General features: G+C 57.7%; 2 protein-coding genes across 4 annotated transcripts in view; one reads left to right on the top strand and one right to left on the bottom strand.

Moving 5' to 3' along the window:
- Positions 1-19,185, bottom strand: part of BRF1 (BRF1 RNA polymerase III transcription initiation factor subunit) — a 48,091-nt gene that overhangs the window by 15,545 nt on the left and 13,361 nt on the right. For 2 of the 3 annotated variants that reach the window (XM_033107201.1, XM_033107202.1), the window contains exons 3-7: positions 18,352-18,525; positions 11,096-11,127; positions 8,595-8,667; positions 1,227-1,376; positions 246-339 (exon numbers count right to left, since the gene is read on the bottom strand). In XM_033107201.1, the coding sequence (XP_032963092.1) occupies positions 246-339; positions 1,227-1,376; positions 8,595-8,667; positions 11,096-11,127; positions 18,352-18,525 (523 nt within the window). The remainder of the gene's footprint in view (positions 1-245; positions 340-1,226; positions 1,377-8,594; positions 8,668-11,095; positions 11,128-18,351; positions 18,526-19,185) is intronic. The other variant, XM_033107203.1, reaches the window with a different exon arrangement.
- BTBD6 (BTB domain containing 6) lies at positions 5,372-8,569 on the top strand. Its single transcript, XM_033107204.1, has 4 exons — positions 5,372-5,610; positions 5,705-5,795; positions 5,931-6,049; positions 6,216-8,569. Exons 1-4 carry the CDS (start codon positions 5,387-5,389, stop codon positions 7,246-7,248), a joined length of 1,467 nt encoding a protein of 488 aa, XP_032963095.1. The 5' UTR covers positions 5,372-5,386; the 3' UTR covers positions 7,249-8,569.

The following is a 19,185-nucleotide window of genomic DNA, read 5'->3' as shown; positions in this document are numbered from 1 at the left end:
CACTGTCCACCTCAACTTAGAGGAACAAGGTGTAGAAGAAAGGGGCCACCATCACAGACATGGCAGTGCAGCCCCAAGAGGGATGACTGGGACCCTCTGCAGGGGGCTGTGCAGGGCCCTGCCCAGACAGAAGGACCCTGGGAGGGCCCCTGCCAGGACCCGAGGAGGTGGCCCCGACCCGCAGGCCTGGCCCAGCCCAATGGAGGAGGAGCCCCGCCCTCAGGCCGCAGGCAACAGCCACCGACCTCTTCCGCAACGTGGACTCGCACACCTTGACCACGCTGATGACCTCTTTGACTGTTCTCCGGAAGTCGTGCATCCTGGCTGCAACCAGAAGTGCTAGAAAGGAACCCAACAGGGGGTTATGAAGCAGGACACGAGACGCAAAGGCCGACCCTGCACTCAGAGGGCTGAGGACCGTGGGCAGCCAGACCCCTGCCTGGACGAAGCTGGGTTCTCCGCCCTGTGGGCGAGGCTGCACCAGTATGTGTGGTCGTCAGAACACTGAGACCCACGCACTGCTCTGCGTGTGACGGTGCCCAGCCTTACAAAATGTTAAAAGTGTTGGTCACATGCTCTGCGGTTAAATAAAAGTTGTTTTCTGAGAACTTCACATAAGCCCTCAAAATAGATGAGTTCACTCTGCGGTGACTTGTGTGGGAAACGCTGGCTGGCTGATGACTGAGGACATATCCCAGGGACGGGGAGAAAAGGGAGCGGGCCCTGTGGACTGCACATGGCGACCAGATCTCGATGTAAGCCTTGAGATGGAAGATGGACCCAGGGCAGTGATGACCCTGCTGGTGGCTGAGTGGGGACACGGGCCCTTCACGTTCCGGGAGAGAAGGGCCCTGGGTGAGGGGACGAGAGGAAGAGCAAGGGCTGTGCCAGCCTGAGGGCCTCCTGGGAGAGGGTTCCAGGTCTAGGGGATCCATCAGAGCGATAGTGCTGGGAACACAGCAGCCTGTGTTCGGACAGCTGCCACCAGAGGGGACACCACACAGCTGTCCGTGGGGGCCAGGGCGCCCTCTGCAGTAATGACTCAGTGTGGGGGAGGGCTGGCCACATGACCATGCCCCAGCAGTCAAGCCCAGGGTCCCCTCAGTATCTAAGGGTCCTGCCCCTCCGCTAGTGCTGTGGGGGAGCAGGTGGAGGAGGGAGGTGGCTCTGGAACCCCCACCCACCCCCACCCCAGCAGCAAGGCCACCCGACGCCAAGACCCCTACCTGCCCCACAGAGGCCTGAGGGACGCCGGCCCGTATGCATCCAGTCCCTCTTCATCCTCTGCAGGAGCCTCAGGGCCGTCATGGACACCTCGTGGTTCCTGTCGCCGAACTCCAGCAGGTGGGCGAAGCGTGGGATGTACAGGCAGGGGTCTGTGGTGACACGCGCCTCAGTGCGGGCCCTGGGCAGGAGCAGCCTCACCGTCGGCCAGCACAGCCGCCCACAGGGCGTCATTCCACTGCACAGGCTCCCGGGGGTCCTCCTGCCCGAGACTCGCAGCCTCCCTGACCCTCAGCTGGCAGCCCTCAGTGCACACCCCGGCGGGGCGGCTGCTGCAGGCAACGTGGGGCTCTGGGCAGTGCGAGTTCCGCGCGCGGGTTGGGCATGCAGACCCACACACAATACTTTGCTGCTTCATTTGGCATTTCGTGGGTGAGAAGTGAGGTCGAGCGTACTTTTCACAGATTTATTTGCTGCATTTACTCTTGTTTGAAATATCAGCTTCCGTCTTCTGCCCTTTTGTCTATGGGCACATGCCTCATCTCTTTACATACGAGTAAGTGCCTACTGCTTCCTAAGGGAAAGCCAGCCTGCCCAGGAAGGACCCCTGCGTGCCCCCCAGGCTCTGGCCTAGGAGGCTTTATGGAGCTCCCAGCCTCTGGGGCCGCCAGCGCTACTGAGTCACTCATGGAACTCAGCTGATTCCTGGCACTGCCACAAGCGCCACGCAGGAGCCATGCAGGCTCTGTGGCAGGCTCTATGACGGAGAACATCGGGGCGAGACCTTTGGATAGGATCCTCTAGCAAAGCCTCGCTCAAGAGGGGCCGCTGGGGCTGAGCCCTGTGGGGGGGCACTGGGGGGAGCCACATGCACTGGCAGATGGCGGAGTGGCGGAGGCAGACTGGGAGACCCTGGCAGGCACAGCAGGGGACCAGTGAGCTCATTAAACCCCCAACAGGAGCAGGTGACGGGACGCCCGCTATGTGCCAGCGCCAGGCACCCTGCCTCTGCGCCACGACCTGACCGCTTCTCCCTGCCTCCCAGCATCTATAGGGCTTATGGGACTGAGCTCTGGCCCCGGACGCCCTGGGAGATCCGACAGCCGTGGCTCACATAAAGGGACCAGGGAAGGTTTCTGAGGCCACAGAGATTGGCACCAGCCACTGAAGCAGCATGGGTCCTCAAGGGACCGCATGCACCCAGGTGGCACTCCCCTGCACTGACCAGCAAGCAGTGCCTCTCGGCTGATACACCATCAAGAGCCGAACATCCGTCCAGCCCAGCCCCCAACACGGGCAGCTGCTACCTCTTATCCCCTTTCCAGATGAGCAGACAGCACAGAGACCACACGGTGCCCACGGCCACGTGGCCACCACGGGGCAGGCTCAGGTTTGAGCCTGGGCAATCTGGAGCTACAGCCCACTACCACCCTGAGAGTTTTGTTTTTGCACTGGTTTGGAGTCCTTTTTGGTGATTTGGTTGCTAAAAAAGATGTTATTGGGAGAAAACAGATATGTTTTAAAAATTATATATTTCTTAAGATTTCTATTTCTTATTAATCATAAACCATCAGAACTAGGGATTAAAAGCACATTAAAAGAGCTCACCCTGGTTGAGCTGGAACTTTGACACTGATTAGTTCTTAAAACAGAAAAATGTAAGTTTAAAAATACTGGGGGCGGCCGGATGGCTCAGGTGGTTAGAGCGCGAGCTCTCAACAAGTTGCCAGTCCAATTCCTGCAAGGGATGGTGGCTGCGCCCCCTGCAGCTAAGACTGAAAACCACGACTGGACTTGGAGCTGAGCTGCGCCCTCCACAACTAGATTGAAGGACAACGACTGATGGGTCCTGGAAAAACACACTGCTCCCCAATAAAAATTTTTTAAAATAAATAAATAATAAAAATACAGGTAAAAGTTTCAAGAGAAATACACCAGGAGACTAGGGTGATGGTTGGAGGGACTGGGGCATTTCAATGGGGGAAGGGAAGAAGAAAGCTAAGGGAGAAAGCAACAACCCACAAATTCAGATCACGTGACCTAAGTGAGAGTCTTTCATCAGCTTGGATAAAAAGGCTAAATCCAGGATATGCCACTATTTACAAGACACACACACACACACACACACACACAGAGGCAAAAATGCAAAGGAGAAAAAGCTCTGCGGGGACAAACAGGGTCACCCAGGGCAGAAGACAGCAGCGAAGCCATAGCAGCCTTGAGATTCAAGGCAAGAGAACAGTGAAAGGGGCCAAGGGGAACATTTTAAGGGAACAACCACCTTAAAGAAGGTAACACAGACACAAGGAAATACAGCAAGAACTAAGCACAGCAAAAGTGCTGGAAACAGATTTCTAAGCACTCTAATGTGAGCCGTGGACACAGTTCTCTCAAATTAACAAAGTGATTAGAGGAAGAAAGACTGCGTGCAGGAGCTGGGCCTCGTCCCCACAGGCTGGACCTAACAAATGTAGTTTTAAGCTCAATACCCGGTAAACAGCGATCGTGTCTCTCCGGAGTCTGAGGGACAGTTACAGACGCTGACCATGTTAGAGCACAAAGAAGCCCTCACCAGGAGCAGACCGGCCCAGAGAACAGAACTCTCACAGGACGTGCATGCCCTTTGACCTCAAGTACAAGAACACTAAAAACGTAGCCAAAAAAAAGATAAACACAATCCCCTCACCTCCGAGCAAACTATTAGGAAACTAAAGACCTGCTTTTAGGAAACTTTGTAGACTTAAATGGTTTGTTAAAGAGAAAATAGTAAACTAAACATTAAGCAGAAAATTAAAAGTTAAAGTATTTAAAGTAGACAAAAGAGAGTAATGAAAAATAAATTACCACCACCAGGAAAAAAGTTCTGAAAGACAAAAAGCAAGACAGTGGGGTACTGGTATAAGGACAGATAGAGACCCGGGGGACAGGAGAGGGTCCGGGAACAAACTGTCACACACCGTCAGTGCCTCCCGCCAGACGGCAGAAGGGGGAAGGGCACATCTTCAACAAATGGGACTGGAAAACTGGACAGTCACAAGCAAGAGACTGAAGACGGACTCTTACCTTGTATCATATACAGAAACTAACTCAAAATGGAGTAAAGAGGTAACTGTAAGACATGAAACTATAAAACTCCCAGAAGAAATCTTAGGGGAAAGCTGCCTAGCATTGGTGTGGGCAATGGTTTCTGGATGTGACACCAAATCACAGGCAACAAAAGCAAAAATAGACAAATGGGATACACCAACCGTAAAAACTTAGCTGTAGCAAAGGAAACAAGAGTGAAAAGGCACATTTATTAATGGGAGAATATACAGAAGGTGCCAAAAAAATGTAGACACATTTTAAGAAAGGAAAAAACTGTATTAAAATTGTAGAACTCAATGTATACCAGCAACAAATGATGAATACAAGTCGTGTGTATACCTTTTTTTGGCACCCTGGGTATTTTCAAATCACGTGTCTAATAAGGGCTTAACGTTTTCTATAACTCGCTAACGACAAAAACCCAATTAGAAAGTGGGCAAAGGACTTGAATAGTCGTTTCTCCAAAGACACAGAGAAAGCCAACCGGCACGTGACGAGGTGCTGGAAGTCCCTGACCACGGTGGAAATGCAGATCACCCCACCATGACACAGCTCGCCCGCTGGTGGGTGAGGTCAGGGCGGCCCCAGGAAACGGGCCGCGCACGACACCCTGGGCCCTGCTCTCAGCCCACAGCTCTCAGCCCCTGCGGGACACCGCGTGGGACGTGGCGGGGCCGAGTAACTGGGCAAACACAGCCACCGGCCCAAGCCCGCCCCGCCCGCCACACCGCAGCCCGGCTCCGCCCAGCGCCCCGCACGCCCTCATCGCCCGCACCGCCCGCAGGGGCGGGCCCACGGGCACACACGTCATGCGGGGGCGGGCCCGGGCGCCGTGACGCGGCCTGACGCGCAGGCGGGACGGCGCCCCCTGCGGCCCGGCAGCAGGCGGCCGGGCGAGGGAGCAGCGCCCGCCCGCCGCGGCCCCATGCTGCTGCCCCTGGCCTGCCTGCACGGCCGGGTGGCGCAGTGCCTGACCGCGCTCCTCGTGCTCGCGGAGCCGCCCCCGAGGCCCCGGCGCTGCGCGAGGGCGCACGGCGCGCCGCCCCCGCGCGCGGAGGCCGCCCTGCCCGCGAAGATGGCCGCGGAGCTGTACGCGCCTGCCGGGGCCGCGGCCGCCACCGCCACGGACATCGCCAACAGCAACGCCGCCGCCGCCTCCGCCTCCGCGGCGGGCAGGAAGGGCCCGCCCAGCGTCCCGCCGCCCCCCCCGCTGCCGCCCCCGCCCCCGCCGCCTGCGCCCGACAACAACAACTTGGAGAGCCCCAACTGGCAGTCCTTCCACCCGACCCTGCGCGAGAGGTGAGCCCGGGCCGCGCCCGACCGTGACCGCGCCCCCCGCCGTGGCCCTGCCCGCGCCAGCCCAGCCCCAGCTGTGTGCCTTTCCCCTTTACAGGAACGCGCTGATGTTCAACAACGAGCTCATGGCCGACGTGCACTTCATTGTGGGCCCCCCAGGCGGGGCCCGGAGAGTGCCTGCCCACAAGGTTGGTAGAGGCTTGGCCCTTGCAGCTCTCAAAGGCGGCAGGCCACCTCCTGAGTGCGCACTGTCTCTTCCCTGGGTGTGGCAGCTGCTGGGGGTAGGGAGGGCCCAAGGCTCAGGGCAGCTCTTTCACCCACAGTACGTCCTGGCTGTCGGCAGCTCAGTCTTTTATGCCATGTTTTATGGAGATCTGGCAGAAGTTAAGTCGGAAATCCACATCCCCGACGTGGAGCCTGCGGCTTTCCTCATCTTGCTAAAGTAAGTCGGCTCCACTAGCTGCAAGGATGGGGTGGGTCCTCTCTGCCTGGTTGCCCCCCGCCAGCATCCTGGAGCGGAAGTCCACAGGGACTGCAGGGCTCCAGCCCCAGGCCCTGGGTGCCCGGCGTGCCCCACACGGCCTGTGACATGTCCCCGCCCTGCCTAGGTACATGTACAGTGATGAGATTGACCTGGAAGCCGACACAGTGCTGGCCACGCTCTACGCTGCCAAGAAGTACATTGTCCCCGCGTTAGCAAAAGCCTGTGTCAACTTTCTGGAGACAAGTCTGGAAGCCAAAAACGCCTGTGTCCTGCTGTCCCAGAGCCGGCTGTTTGAGGAGCCCGAGCTGACCCAGCGCTGCTGGGAGGTCATCGACGCGCAGGCTGAGATGGCCCTCAGGTCCGAGGGCTTCTGTGAGATTGACTGGCAGACACTGGAAATCATCGTGACGCGGGAGGCCCTGAACACCAAGGAGGCAGTGGTGTTTGAGGCCGTCCTGAACTGGGCCGAGGCGGAGTGCAGGAGGCAAGGCCTGCCGCTCACCCCGCGCAACAAGAGGCATGTTTTGGGGCCAGCGCTCTATCTGGTCCGCATCCCAACCATGACCCTGGAGGAGTTTGCCAATGGCGCCGCCCAGTCGGACATCCTGACGCTGGAGGAGACGCACAACATCTTCCTGTGGTACACGGCGGCCAACAAGCCCCTGCTGGCCTTCCCGCTGACCAAGAGGAAGGGCCTCGCCCCGCAGAGGTGCCACCGCTTCCAGTCTTCCGCCTATCGCAGCAACCAGTGGCGCTACCGTGGGCGCTGCGACAGCATCCAGTTTGCTGTGGACAGACGGGTGTTTGTGGCGGGGCTGGGCCTGTACGGGTCCAGCTCTGGAAAAGCCGAGTACAGCGTGAAGATTGAACTCAAGCGGCTGGGGGTGGTCCTGGCCCAAAACCTGACCAGGTTCGTCTCGGACGGCTCCAGCAGCACCTTCTCGGTGTGGTTTGAACAGCCCGTGCAGGTGGAGCAGGACACCTTCTACACGGCCAGCGCCGTCCTGGATGGCAGTGAGCTCAGCTACTTCGGGCAGGAGGGCATGACAGAGGTGCAGTGTGGGAAGGTGACCTTCCAGTTCCAGTGCTCCTCAGATAGCACCAACGGGACCGGCGTCCAGGGTGGGCAGATCCCCGAGCTCATCTTCTACGCCTGAGGGGTGTGGGGGGGGCCGCAGCTGATGGGCTTCGCACACTGTGTACACAGTCAGCTAGCAGAGCTGGGAAATCGACCGTTTCTATACGGCCAGAGCCTCGGTTTCTGAACCCTGGTGGCTGGGCCTCACAGGTGTCTCCTGCACGCTGGAGTGCACGTTTCAGGTGAAGGGCTGATCTGGGGGCACACAGCAGGCCGAGACCCTGCCAGGGGTGCCCACACCGCCTGCTTTAGGGGCTGGACCGTTCCTCCCAGACTCCTGGATTCCATTCTAAGGGGTTCTGAGCTTAACCTAAGACCTTCCCTTCAGATCCAAAATCGGGAAAGTCACTTAAAATTAGTTTACCTCTTTAAGTGGATTTTCATAATAAAGTTGTAATAAAGGGAGAACTAAGTGTAGATAAGTGCCTGCAGGACACCCGAGTTCTCACCCACTGGGCCTAGTGTCTCCCCAGCAGCGCAGAAAACCTCCATCCTGAACAAGGCTGCCCAGGTCAGAAGCAAGCCATGGCCCAGGAAACCCGTGTCCCCGTCTGCCCTGTACCGGCAGGCCAGACCTCCACCATCGGGGCAGGCTCGCTTCCCAGGGCTGCGGCTAGAATGCTTGGTAAAGAGTGCTAGCTGCTGAGAAAAAGCCCTACTGTATGTCTGGGATGCGGATTCGAGGGGAGCGGGTGGGGGTGGGGGCGCTGCAGGGTAAAGCAGGCTCTCCTCCCTACTGCACACTCCCTGGGCAGTTGCTTTGTTTCTGGAAAACTTTGGCCTGACCCCCAGAGGAAGGGACAGCTTCAGTCAGCACAGGGATGTGGCCTCTTGGGAGGAGAGGGCGTGGCTGGGAGCTTGTCTGTGATCCTCCCTGCTGGACTGGGCTTCCCAGCCCCAGGGCACCATCATGGGGGTGGCCCAGGAGCACAGCCCCTGCCTGCTGCCTCCTCACTACGAGGAAATGCATTTCTGGACGCTGACAGGCACAGGAAGGGGCAGCCTCCCCAGGCAGACTGAAAACCATCCTCCCAGGAAAGCTCTAACACAGGCCCGGCCGTTCCATCTGCGCCCAGCTCCTGCCTTCCCCGAGGCAGCTGGCTGCCAGGTGTATTCCTCAAGCGGTGGACACACGGGTCCCCACGCAGAGCATCACGCAGTTCCCTTGGTCCACACCCTTGTCCACACCAGCTGGGGACTGACCTCAGCATTCTGGTTTTAAATCAGAAATAACCGCCACGCACTGGGCTCCTGGCAGCTTCGCAGGACACGTTTCTTACCCCCGTGCGTCCTCACACTTGCACACAGCCCCCCGCCCCATCCCAAGCGCTGGCACTGCTGCTGCGCCCAGCGTCCCGGCCGTACCTATTGCCGGTGCGTTGATGCACAGCTCTCGCGCCAGGAGGAGGAACGTCTTGCCCAGCACATACACGTTCACCTGTCAGGAAGAAGCACACGATGGTGCACTTGTACTTAGGAAACGTCACCTCTTCTCCTTAACATCGCATGTTCACAGTTGAACCGCTCCACGTCAGAGCCCCGCCCCCCCCAGGCACAGGCCACACCTTGGCCAAGCTGCCCCCTGCGGGCCGGCCGTACAGCAGTCTGGACAAAGCGCAGAGCTGGCGTCCTGTCCTGCCAGGCCCTGCCTGCCCCAGGACTCAGGCCTCCCAGAGGGCAGATGCGCCCTCTGGCTCTGGCTTCTCAGACAGCTGGCCTGATCCAGCCTGGTCTGTGGGCCCCTGAACCAGGGCCCCTCTGCCCAGTGCCCAAGAGGCCACCAGAAAAGACACTGAGGAAGTTGAGACCTTGGTGTGTGCTGCGTCTAGCCCAGGGAGCTCAGGAATGATGTGACGAGGGTCCCTGCGGGGCACGCTGCACCCCCGCTGGGCACTCCTGAAGTCTCGAGGAGAAGCCCATGACGAGGGCGGATGGCTCACGGAGCTCACGGCCCGCCCAGCCTGTGCATGCAGTGCGTGCGTGTGCGTGTGCACACGCGTCCCTAGGAGCACCGCAGCCCTGGGGGCCTCCCAGCAGGCCCCGTCTGTTCAGACCTGACCTGCCCCCCACATGGTCTCCCCTCCGTCACGCGGTGCGTCCCTGGCCCTCGCTGCCCACAGCACCTCCACGTCCCTGACCCGTGTCCCAGGCAGACGAAGACCTGGATGCTGTGGAGAAGGGCTGATGGCTTTTCAATGGGAAGTTTCATGTTAAAAGGGCGAAGTACGTGAAACACAGATATGGCCAGAGATGCTGTCCTTCGTTAGTACTTATCAGAAATCATGACACTTCGTTTAAGGGTCACTCTGTCCTGGCTCGTCTGGTCATGGCTGGGTATGGATGGCCAGCCCTTCCCACTCCTCTCCCAGTGGCAGGTCAAGTGCGCGTATGGGGGCTCCTGTCTCCACCTCTGAGGGCCTGTGTCCCTGGCAAGTGAGCACCCCTGTCGGCCTTGGCATATGGAGGAAGGGGCTTCCTGCCCACAGCCTGGTCACCCTGCTGGAGGGCGTTCCCCGTGCACTCAGCCAGGAGTGCTGAACCTCGGGTGTGTGAATTAAGTACGAAACTTGACCCTGAACCTGGGTGCTCTTTTCCAATTTTAAGTCCTTTGTTCATTTCTGCTAAACGGTCAGCCCTTGGCAGTGCAAGCCCCCTGGGTGAGGCCCTCACCTACACGGCTCCACATCCACAGACCACTGCCCTGGAAAGCCGGGCCAGCCCACTCCAGGACACTACGCTGGAGGGAAGGGACGCACGCGCACCGGTCCCAGTTGCCACGCCCCTCCACCTCGGGCTTTCCAAAGGCGAAGCAACTGGTGTGTGTGCCCAGCCTGAGCTTGTGGGCTCTCGCTGGCTCAGCCCCGGTGAGCGGGGGACAGCCACCCCTCTTCCGTCACCCTCTTCCGTCTGGACACCTGAATGGTTTCCCACTTCCAAAGCTGTGAAGTGAAAAACTACCAGACCCCCCTCCCTCCAGGCAGGGCCCGAGCACTTCCTCAGTGGCTGTCCTGCCGGGCCTCACTCCTGTCCTTCCTGGGAAGTCACCGGATAGAAACGAGGCCACGTAGCCTTGCCCTGAACCGAGCTGGGCACATGCAGTGTTGAATTCCCACAATTCCAATGGGCTATTTTTAGCCTGACCATGGAATATTCCAGCAGGACTTAAGCGAGATGCCATTTATAAAGACAGCTGAGAGGACAAAAACAGGCAACATCAGATTTAAGTAAAAGTCTACCTGTTGGCTGCCCCTGGGGGTAGGGTGGCGCCCAGATCTGGACAAAGCTTCCCCACGGGGTGGAATTCATGTGGCTCCTGCATGAACCCTCACACTGTAGACACGCCTGTTTCAATGACATCATTTCTCTCTCCAAGTCCTCAGGGGAGAGATCACTGAGGGCCCAGCCCCAGGGCATCATCAGGGACACCTGCAGGGCCTTGATGACCCTGCGTGGCACTGCCCCCGCCCCCAAGTGTCCCATCCACATGGGTGTCCCTCTCACTGGGCCTTTCCATCACGTTCTGTCCCTTGGAAATGAGAGATTGTACAGAAAATGAATTCCTGGAACCCAGAAAGCAAATTTCTCTAAATAGACCATAAATACAGGTTTTTGTATCATTTAAAACATATGCAAGCGAGTCCATTTTTGTTTTTTTAAAGAATCTACCAAGCCTAGGACAGAGGCCTCTGGGTCTCTCCACTGACTTTAGTCCGCCAGCTTAGGACACCACTGTGACCCCATGTCCACTCCCTCCCACAAGAGGCCATGCCACCCTGTGCCCTTCACCTGCAGACTCTCCCGCCCAGCCAGCGCACGCCCCGAGCACAGCCCCTGCAGGAAAGGGCCTCCAGAAGGAGATGGCTTACCTGGAGCAGGTCGCTGAGGTCCAGGAGCATGTCTGCGGGGTCGTCAAGGAGCGTGTCACCCAGGCCCAAGGGCCCTTAGAAATCTGCTCAGCAGCCCCCGGGCAGGGAGACAGAGGCGGCAGCAGTGCTGACCAGAACCTTCTAGCGACTCCAGTGAACCATGACCAGGATGGGGGGGGGCTTCAGGGTGGTCCTCGGGCTGCATGCTGCATCACAGCACCCACAAGGTCCCTGCCCAGTCAGGCGTCCCCCGGCTGGCACAGCCCACCCATGCACAACTATATTTACTCCCTTCCACAAGCATTCGCTGAGCGCCTGCTGCACGCTCCTGGGGACAGACACATGGACACTGGGCCACCCTTGGTGGCCGGCAGGCACAGCCACAGTGCTGGTGCTCAACGGGACAACTGTGGGACTCTGGCATGGGCCCTGTCCTTGCTCTCAGTCGCTGATTAAATAGTAACCAGAATATGTCCTAAGCAATTCAAAACTCAGCTGGACACACACGAATACAAAGCACAAGCCTCTGAGGAAGGAACTCGTCAAATGAAGTGAAAATGAATGTCATTCAGGGCCTGCTGTGGCTTTCAGAAGTAACTAGAAAGACATGATCAGGAGGCTGAATCAGAACCCAGACCAGGTATCCGGAGGGAAAGCGTGGGCCCGAGCCCATCGGAGGGAGGGTGTCCCTGACACCACAGCCTGGCAGGGGTGGGCGCTGAACACCAACTCTGAGGTCCCGTCTGCTAAGTTCTGCCTGCTGGCGCATTCTTCATCGGGGGACCCCCACACGAAGCAGGTAATGCCACGGTGCACACCACCATCTAGTGAGAAGGCTGAGGAAGGAGAAGGGCCATGGAAGGCTGCCCCCGTGCATGCAGTGACACTGAAGTGAAACACAAGGTAACGAGGCCGAAAGACCACACACTGCAAGACCCCAACTGTGCGACGCCCTGGAAAACGCAAAGCTGTGGGGACAGTACCAGGATCAGTGGTCACCAGGGTTGGGGGAAAGGAGTGGGCGGAGCACAGGATTTTCAGGGCGGTGAAACCGCGTGTCTGGTACCACAGTGGCACCTGCATTTGTCAAGCCCGTGGATGGCACAACACCAAGAGGGGGCATATGTAAACTGGATTCTGGGCGATAATGACGTGTGACGCATGTCCATCAGCTGTCACACACATGCTAATACAGGTGTCAACAGGAAACGGTGTGGGGAGGCGCCTATGGAAGTTTCCAAAACGTGACCTCTGAGAGATATTAAAACAAAGGCCCAAAAATGGACAACGGTTTTGAACAGGTGCTTCAGGAAGAGAAGTAAAGAGCCAATAAGCACATGAGAAAGACCCCTCCCCTTGGTTATCACAGAAATGCGAGTTAGAGAGACACCCACCCCCAGAGCACCCAGTGCTGGGGGTTCTGGGACAGTGCGCAGTGGCACAGCTGCTCTGGTAAAGGCCGCGAGGTGCCTACACCACTGAGCGTGCACCTCCCCTCTGGCCAGCAGGAAGCACAAATCCACAGGAAGACAAAGAACATTCACCGCAGCCTCCCGGACAGTCGCCAGAGGGGACCAGCTCCATGTGCGTCCACAGGACAGCCAGGACCTGTCACACATGCACAGTGGACTATCGCAGAGCAGCCGGTACCTACACTCAGTGGGCGGCCTGACTGGACCATGAGTCCCTGGGGGCACCTGGCTGCACAGATGCACACGTTTGTCACAGCTCACCCAAGGACACAGCTAAGACCTATGAACTGCCTTTTATGCCAGTTTTACCTCAAAAGGAAAAAAGACCACAAACAAATACTGCGATGAAGTCAGGTGGTGACCTGCCTGCAGAAGGCATGGGAATGGGCACATGCCGGCAACTCACTTGGAAATGTGAGAGAGGTACGCGCAGTGGGGAGCGAGGGCCCAGGAGCGACCGGCAGACTGGGAAGCCCCTGCGCAGTTCTCGCCCGAGCCAGGTGTTTGAGGCTTTTATGATAAACTGGCAGCAGAAAGCATGCATATTTTAAAAGGAGGTTGGAATTCAACGTCACCAAGTTAAAATGACTGTCTCCTTGCCATGATGGCGCAGGGACCTGCCCCTGATGTCCACTGCCTGGTAGGAACCATTCGCGGGAGGGTCCAGACAACCGGAGCTCTTCTCTGAGCAGCACAATCGGAGCCGTGTACCTCCTCACTGGCCCATCCCGGGCCAGGGCCCGTTAATGCCCTTGGGGCCTGACCCACGTGGGTTCCCCACCTAATGAGGACTTGGGGGGTTTCTGGTGGCTTCAGAAAGTCTTCTGTCAGCCTGGCTGGTAGGCCAGTGTCCTTCCAGCAGCCTCTCTCAACCTTCTTGGCTCAGGGACACCACACCGCCAACCTTGGTGGGACACGTAAAAGCCAGCAGGGACTGGGTCTTCTGAAGCCCCGACGAGCTGAGCAGAGCGCTCAGGCATGAGCACCTCGGTTCCCACAGCCCGGTCCCTGCCACGTTCTAGTCGGTGGCACCGAGTGCCCACCTAGAAGAGATGCACATACACAGAGAATGACGGCAACGAAACACGTTCGGATTCTGAAAAACTCCTGAGAGTCCAACAGACCACAGCACGGGGTCCCCGGCAGAGCTCAGCCGGTTTCCAGGGAAGTGTGCAGATGACCAGGCCCTGCCACCACTGCCCAGGCGTCCGGGACTGGCGCCACTGTGAAGCAACACGGGACAGGGCCACCTGCACCACCTTGCTTCTGGGAGAACAATCACAGATGGAACGTGATTTAAACTCAAACTCACTTTGGTAAGTGGAAAAGTGAACGGAGATTTAAACAAGGCAGAACTAAAAGTCAGAAAACACAAGCTCCCCACGCAGCCTCGCATGGAGTTTTTGCAGGTGGGTGAGGGGAGAGAACCACGCCCAGGCCAACAGGAGGGCTGAGAGGCTGCACCACACTGGACCTTCAGCCGATACACGGTGGGACCGCAGGGCGCAAGACGGGAGCAGACACCTCCATTCCCAGCTTCTGGTGGGACCAGAGAGGGCGAGTCCCCTGAGGAGTGGACACCACCTGGCCCAGCAGGTCAACCTGCCCAGCACCACCTGTGCACCGTCCACAGCCCCACCCCAGCCCACCCAGCCAGCTGCTGTGCCCGGCAGAGTGAGAAGTACCCCACAGGGCCCCAGCGCCTGCTCCCGTGGGCACTGAGCCCCTGCCGCACAGGGTACAGGAGCTTGGCTACAACCTGGGGTGGTTCTCTCACCCCCGGCTTGGGCCTCAGCACCATGACAGGTCAGACAGAGACCACACCTGAGGACCCACGTAGCCCGGCCCCTACCTGCCCTGAGGGGCCAGTCTGGGTACCCTCTCCTCAGCACATGGTGGAGGTGGTGGGGGGCGGCCTGCAGACAGTGCAACTGGCCAATCCCCCTCCTCAGTAGGAATGGAGAGGGCCAACGTGACGGCACGGCGTGAATGAAAGTCAGCAGAGCAGGAGCACCCGCGACAACAGGCTGGGGAGTGTTCTCAGGAGCACAGAGATGTAACCTCTCGGACGTGCCACAGTAGTAACAGGGAAATGTACTTAAAGGAAGACAGAACAGCCAAATACTTGATTTCTCTACGAGGTGGTAGGAAAGGGAGAGAACCAAGAACAGACGGAACAAACCGAACGTAAAATGGCAGAAGTAAACTCACGTCAACACGCACATTAAACTGCAAGGCACAAAATTCTCCAATGAAAACATTTTCAGACTGGATTTACAAATCAGACAAAAAGACACAAATCAGACAAACTGCTTACAAGAGACACCTCGACTGTTATCAGGGAGGACTGGATTTGGAACGTTGGAAAAAGACAGACCACGCAAACACCCAACATCAAACACAGCACAATTTCAAGAGGGAAACGTTTAGTGACAGGTATTTCATGATGTTGGAAGAGTCCTTTCCACCAGGACGATGAGCAATCGGGAATTTACGTCCTGATCACACAGCGTCAGAACATCATGGAAGACCGAGGAGATGCAGGAAAGCAGGCAGCGGCCACACGGGCTCTGGTGGGATGGGGTCCTCACCGCTCAGAAGATGTGACAGAAGACCACGAGGGCGATCTGAAGGTGACTGACCACTTACAGAGCAGCTGCGCCCACACCTGCAGGCGCACGCGTGGAGTGCACACAGCACGGTCACCAACACGGGCAAGCAGGGTCACTAATTGTCCTCGGGCCTCACGGAATTACACGGAAGCTGCTCGGACAAGGAAACCTTTCCAAATAAGCCATACGCTTCTACATGTCTCAGGGTTTACGAAGAAGTAACAACAGAAATCAGGAAATATTTTGAACTGAATGAGAATTAAAATACAACACATCAAAACTGTATGATGTAACTAAAACCCACTTAGAAAATATAGCCTTAAATGCATACTTTAGGGAAACAGAAGGAGTAAAAGCAAACCTTAACACGTGTCTCCAGAAGATGGAAAAATAGTAAATTAAACCAAAAGAAAACAGAAGGAAAGAAATAGTAGAAAGATACCAACGAACTAAAAGTGCTGGCGCAGGTGGGGATGCTGCGGCCTCCCATCCTGCTGGTGAGGCACACATGCGGCTGGTGGCTGAAGTCCGGTGCTGGCCCCACAAGCTAAGAAGCACAGTTACAGTGGCACATGACACGATGCCATTTATATGACGTGTCCACAACAGGCAGACAGAAAGCGGACTGCTGGTGGCTTAGGGCTGGGGGCTTAGGGGGATGGGGCTCTTTCTCAGGTGATGAAAATGTCGTCACATTGACTGTGGTGACGGCAGCACAGCTCTGTGAATATACCTACAAACCAGTGAATCGCACACTTCAGTGGGTGAACAGAACGGCATGTGAATTACATCTCAATAAAGCTTACTGAGAAAAAGACTAATAAAACTGGCAACCTCCTTGCAAGATGGATCAAAACAAACAGCCAAAATTACTGACATAAGACATGGAAGAGGGAAAGTTACCACACCTGTCACAGACACCAAAAGGATCATGGGAAACATTAATAGAACCCACTACGTTCGGTGTCAGAAGTGATAGGAACAAGTGTTTTGAAAATACAACTTACCGAAACTGAAACAAGAAACAGAAAGTCTGGATAGTTCTGCATCTGCGGTAGAAACTGAACCCATACATACGACCTTTCTACAAAGAAGCTAGTAGCCCACATGGCTTCGCTCTGAATTGCCCCAAACATTTCAAGCAGCAGTCCTGTTCACCCCCACACCACACAGGGCACCTCGCTGCTGTGGGAAGGCGAGTAAGTAAGAACAACATCCTCGGCTGAAGCCGGGGACAGGGGCACATGGTTGTGGGCGAAAGAAGCTCAGACTCTAGAAAGCCGCCGTGCCCTGCAAACCAGAACCGCTGTTAAGCCCCAGGCGTGATGCTGCGTGAGTGGTCTGACGCCTGGGAGACAGCGTCTGAAGGCAGCTGCAGCCTGGAGCAGCCAGCGGCTGTGCGAGTGCTCTGCGCAGACCTAGCCCTCCTGCCCAGGACTTGCACAGGCATGACAGGTCACAGCTGACAGAAACCTCCAGACACGGCTCCCTGGCTTAACTTAGACCCATAGGCCTTCTAGCAGCTCGGCTGGACACCAGTAAATATCAGACTTAAAAGGCAGCTGTGTCCAAAGCACATGTAGCACTGAGTGCATTTCACAGAGAGCTGCAGTAACCAACCTGCACCTCCAGTTCTGTGGGAAACACCCTGGCCTGCTCACCTGTCTGGCACACACGTGAGGTTGGTGGTGTGTGTGTGTCCAGTTACAGCCCTAGAGCTTCTGCCAATCACACCAGCCCTGGCCCAGAACGGGTCTAGAGAGCTGGTCTCTTCCCAGCCGGCCCCCAGTGGCCCCCCAGAGCCCTATGAGTCGAGGAGGCCGGCACCACCGGAGGCAGCAGGGCTACGGGGGCCTCCACACACACTCAAAGGCTTTGGAACTCACGTGCCAGGAGGCGAGGCAGTGCCAGAACGGGGACTGCACAGCTGGGCAGCGTGGCGGAACGGGAGAAGGGGCAGAAGGAGAGGGGCGTTCGGGACAAGTCTGGGGACCCTGCCTGGGGCACAAGGGTGGTGGTGCCGGCAACCAGAAGCGACAGATGAGACCCTGTCACACCTGCACTTCCCCCCCACACCAGGCCAGTGGGGGTGAGGCTGTTTGGCGGGCTCCCCTCTCCCTGCTATCTTGTCTTTAACAGGTTTACAAGGCCAAAGTTACCGGCACACATTCACCTGTTCAAGGTGCACAGTTCAGTAGTTCACAGCCAATGTACAGAGCTGTGCGACCGACACCATCATCTAATTCTGGCACATTTTTATCACCTCCTAAGAAACCCTGCCCTCGGCTCGCACCGCCTCCCCTGCCCCGCAGCCCCTGCTCTGTGTTCTGCCTGTGGGTTCCCGTGTTGGACGTCTAGCAGACAGCAAATCACCCACATGTGGCCTCTGCACCCGGCTTCCTCCCCCCGCAGCATGTTCCTGGGAAAGATCAACATCCCCCAGAGCCGAAGGTAAATGGGAGGAAAGGAGGACACGACAGGAAGGCAGGCACACTGGCACAGAGGAACCCCTGAGTCACTCGGCTGCGCCAGGAACCCTGAGCCTGAGAACACGGACGCTTTAGGCCTTCAGATGCCACATGCCCGACACAAACGGGGCTCAAGACTGGGGCACCACACCGCTCAGCAGGAACGTGGAGGCAGAAAGGCCCCGGCACTGCCACCCAAATGCTGGGGCAACCCATCCGCACCCTGGACTGCTGCCACACTGCCCCAGGGCGTGGACAGAAGAAAGGCCGTCTCAGATGTGCACAGGTGGGTGCACAGGCAGGGGAGCCCCAGAGCGGTGGGAAACAGCACGTGGAAGCAGGAGGCAGAGGGTGCAGCAGCGGAACCGAGAGCCCGTGAGTCACCCAGGCAAGGAACAGCGCTGGGCACACACAGGAGGGGCACAGTGACCAGGCCTGGGACGAGACCTGCCTACAACCAGCCAACTGAGGGAAGACACTGCAGAGTGGCGGCACAGCATGCGCTCTGCTCTCCCCCAGGGCCAAGGGAGGACGGGCGCCCAGGATGGCCGGCACTCATCCACACAGGTAACACAACAGGACAGGTAAGGCGTCACATGCCAGCACCACGCCATTGTCACCACGGAGCCCCAATACCGAACAGGACGCCAACCAAAAGCCACGCCGGGGCCCAGCCCAGTGAGAGCCCCCGAAACAAAGGATACGCGGCGTGCCCTCTGTCCGGCACACAAGGTAGAGGCAGGCTGCGATCACATGGGCCATCTTGCGGCCGCGGGTCAGGTGCTTGCTCACGGCCATCTTGAAGAAGTTGAAGGCCGTGTCCAGGCAGTGCTGGTTCAGCTGCAGCTGGTTCCCCAGGTGATGGATGTGCCGCCGGCCTAGGACACAAAGCGAGAGGTCACCGCCGAGCCCACTGCCCACTCACGTGGCCGCCTGGCAACTTAACAGTCAGAACACAGGTCTGTCCCTTCCCTTCTACATCTTTAGGTCGCGTTTTGTGTGTCCCAGTAAAACTTCAGGTGTGGCCATGACGCAAATTTCCTACAACTCACGTACCACGACCTCTCCTCTCCACCTTTAAACGGCATTCGCTCTGGGCCTGGGCAGATGCGGCAGCATGCTGCGTGTGCCTTTCTCGAGTCCCTGAGCTCGGGTGTCTGGGGGGCTGCGTTTAGGCCGCCAGCCTGGTGCTACTCCCCACGAGCCCCACACGACACAACACCCTGCCATGGGACTACACAGACACCCCTCCCAGGCTCTGCCCAGCCTCCTCTGTGCCACCCGGCCAGGCACACAGCACCAGGCAGCTCCAAGGAACTGAAGGCTGCACACACCTCTTCCCGGCCACATGCGTCCCAGAGCTACGGGCCAAAGACAGCGGTGACAGCAGAGTGCTGCCCGCACATGAGAGTAACCACGGCCAGAGGGCCCAGAGAGCAGAACCGAGGCCGAGAGGCCACAGTGGGAACACCAGTGAGACTGTAGAGAGTCGTCTCCATCGCTGCCACTAATTGCCGAGTTGCCACACTGCACGGGCA

Source organism: Rhinolophus ferrumequinum, chromosome 6 (genome assembly GCF_004115265.2).
Source record: "Rhinolophus ferrumequinum isolate MPI-CBG mRhiFer1 chromosome 6, mRhiFer1_v1.p, whole genome shotgun sequence".
NCBI lineage: Eukaryota > Metazoa > Chordata > Mammalia > Chiroptera > Rhinolophidae > Rhinolophus > Rhinolophus ferrumequinum.
This window is presented reverse-complemented; position numbering and strand designations above follow the sequence as displayed.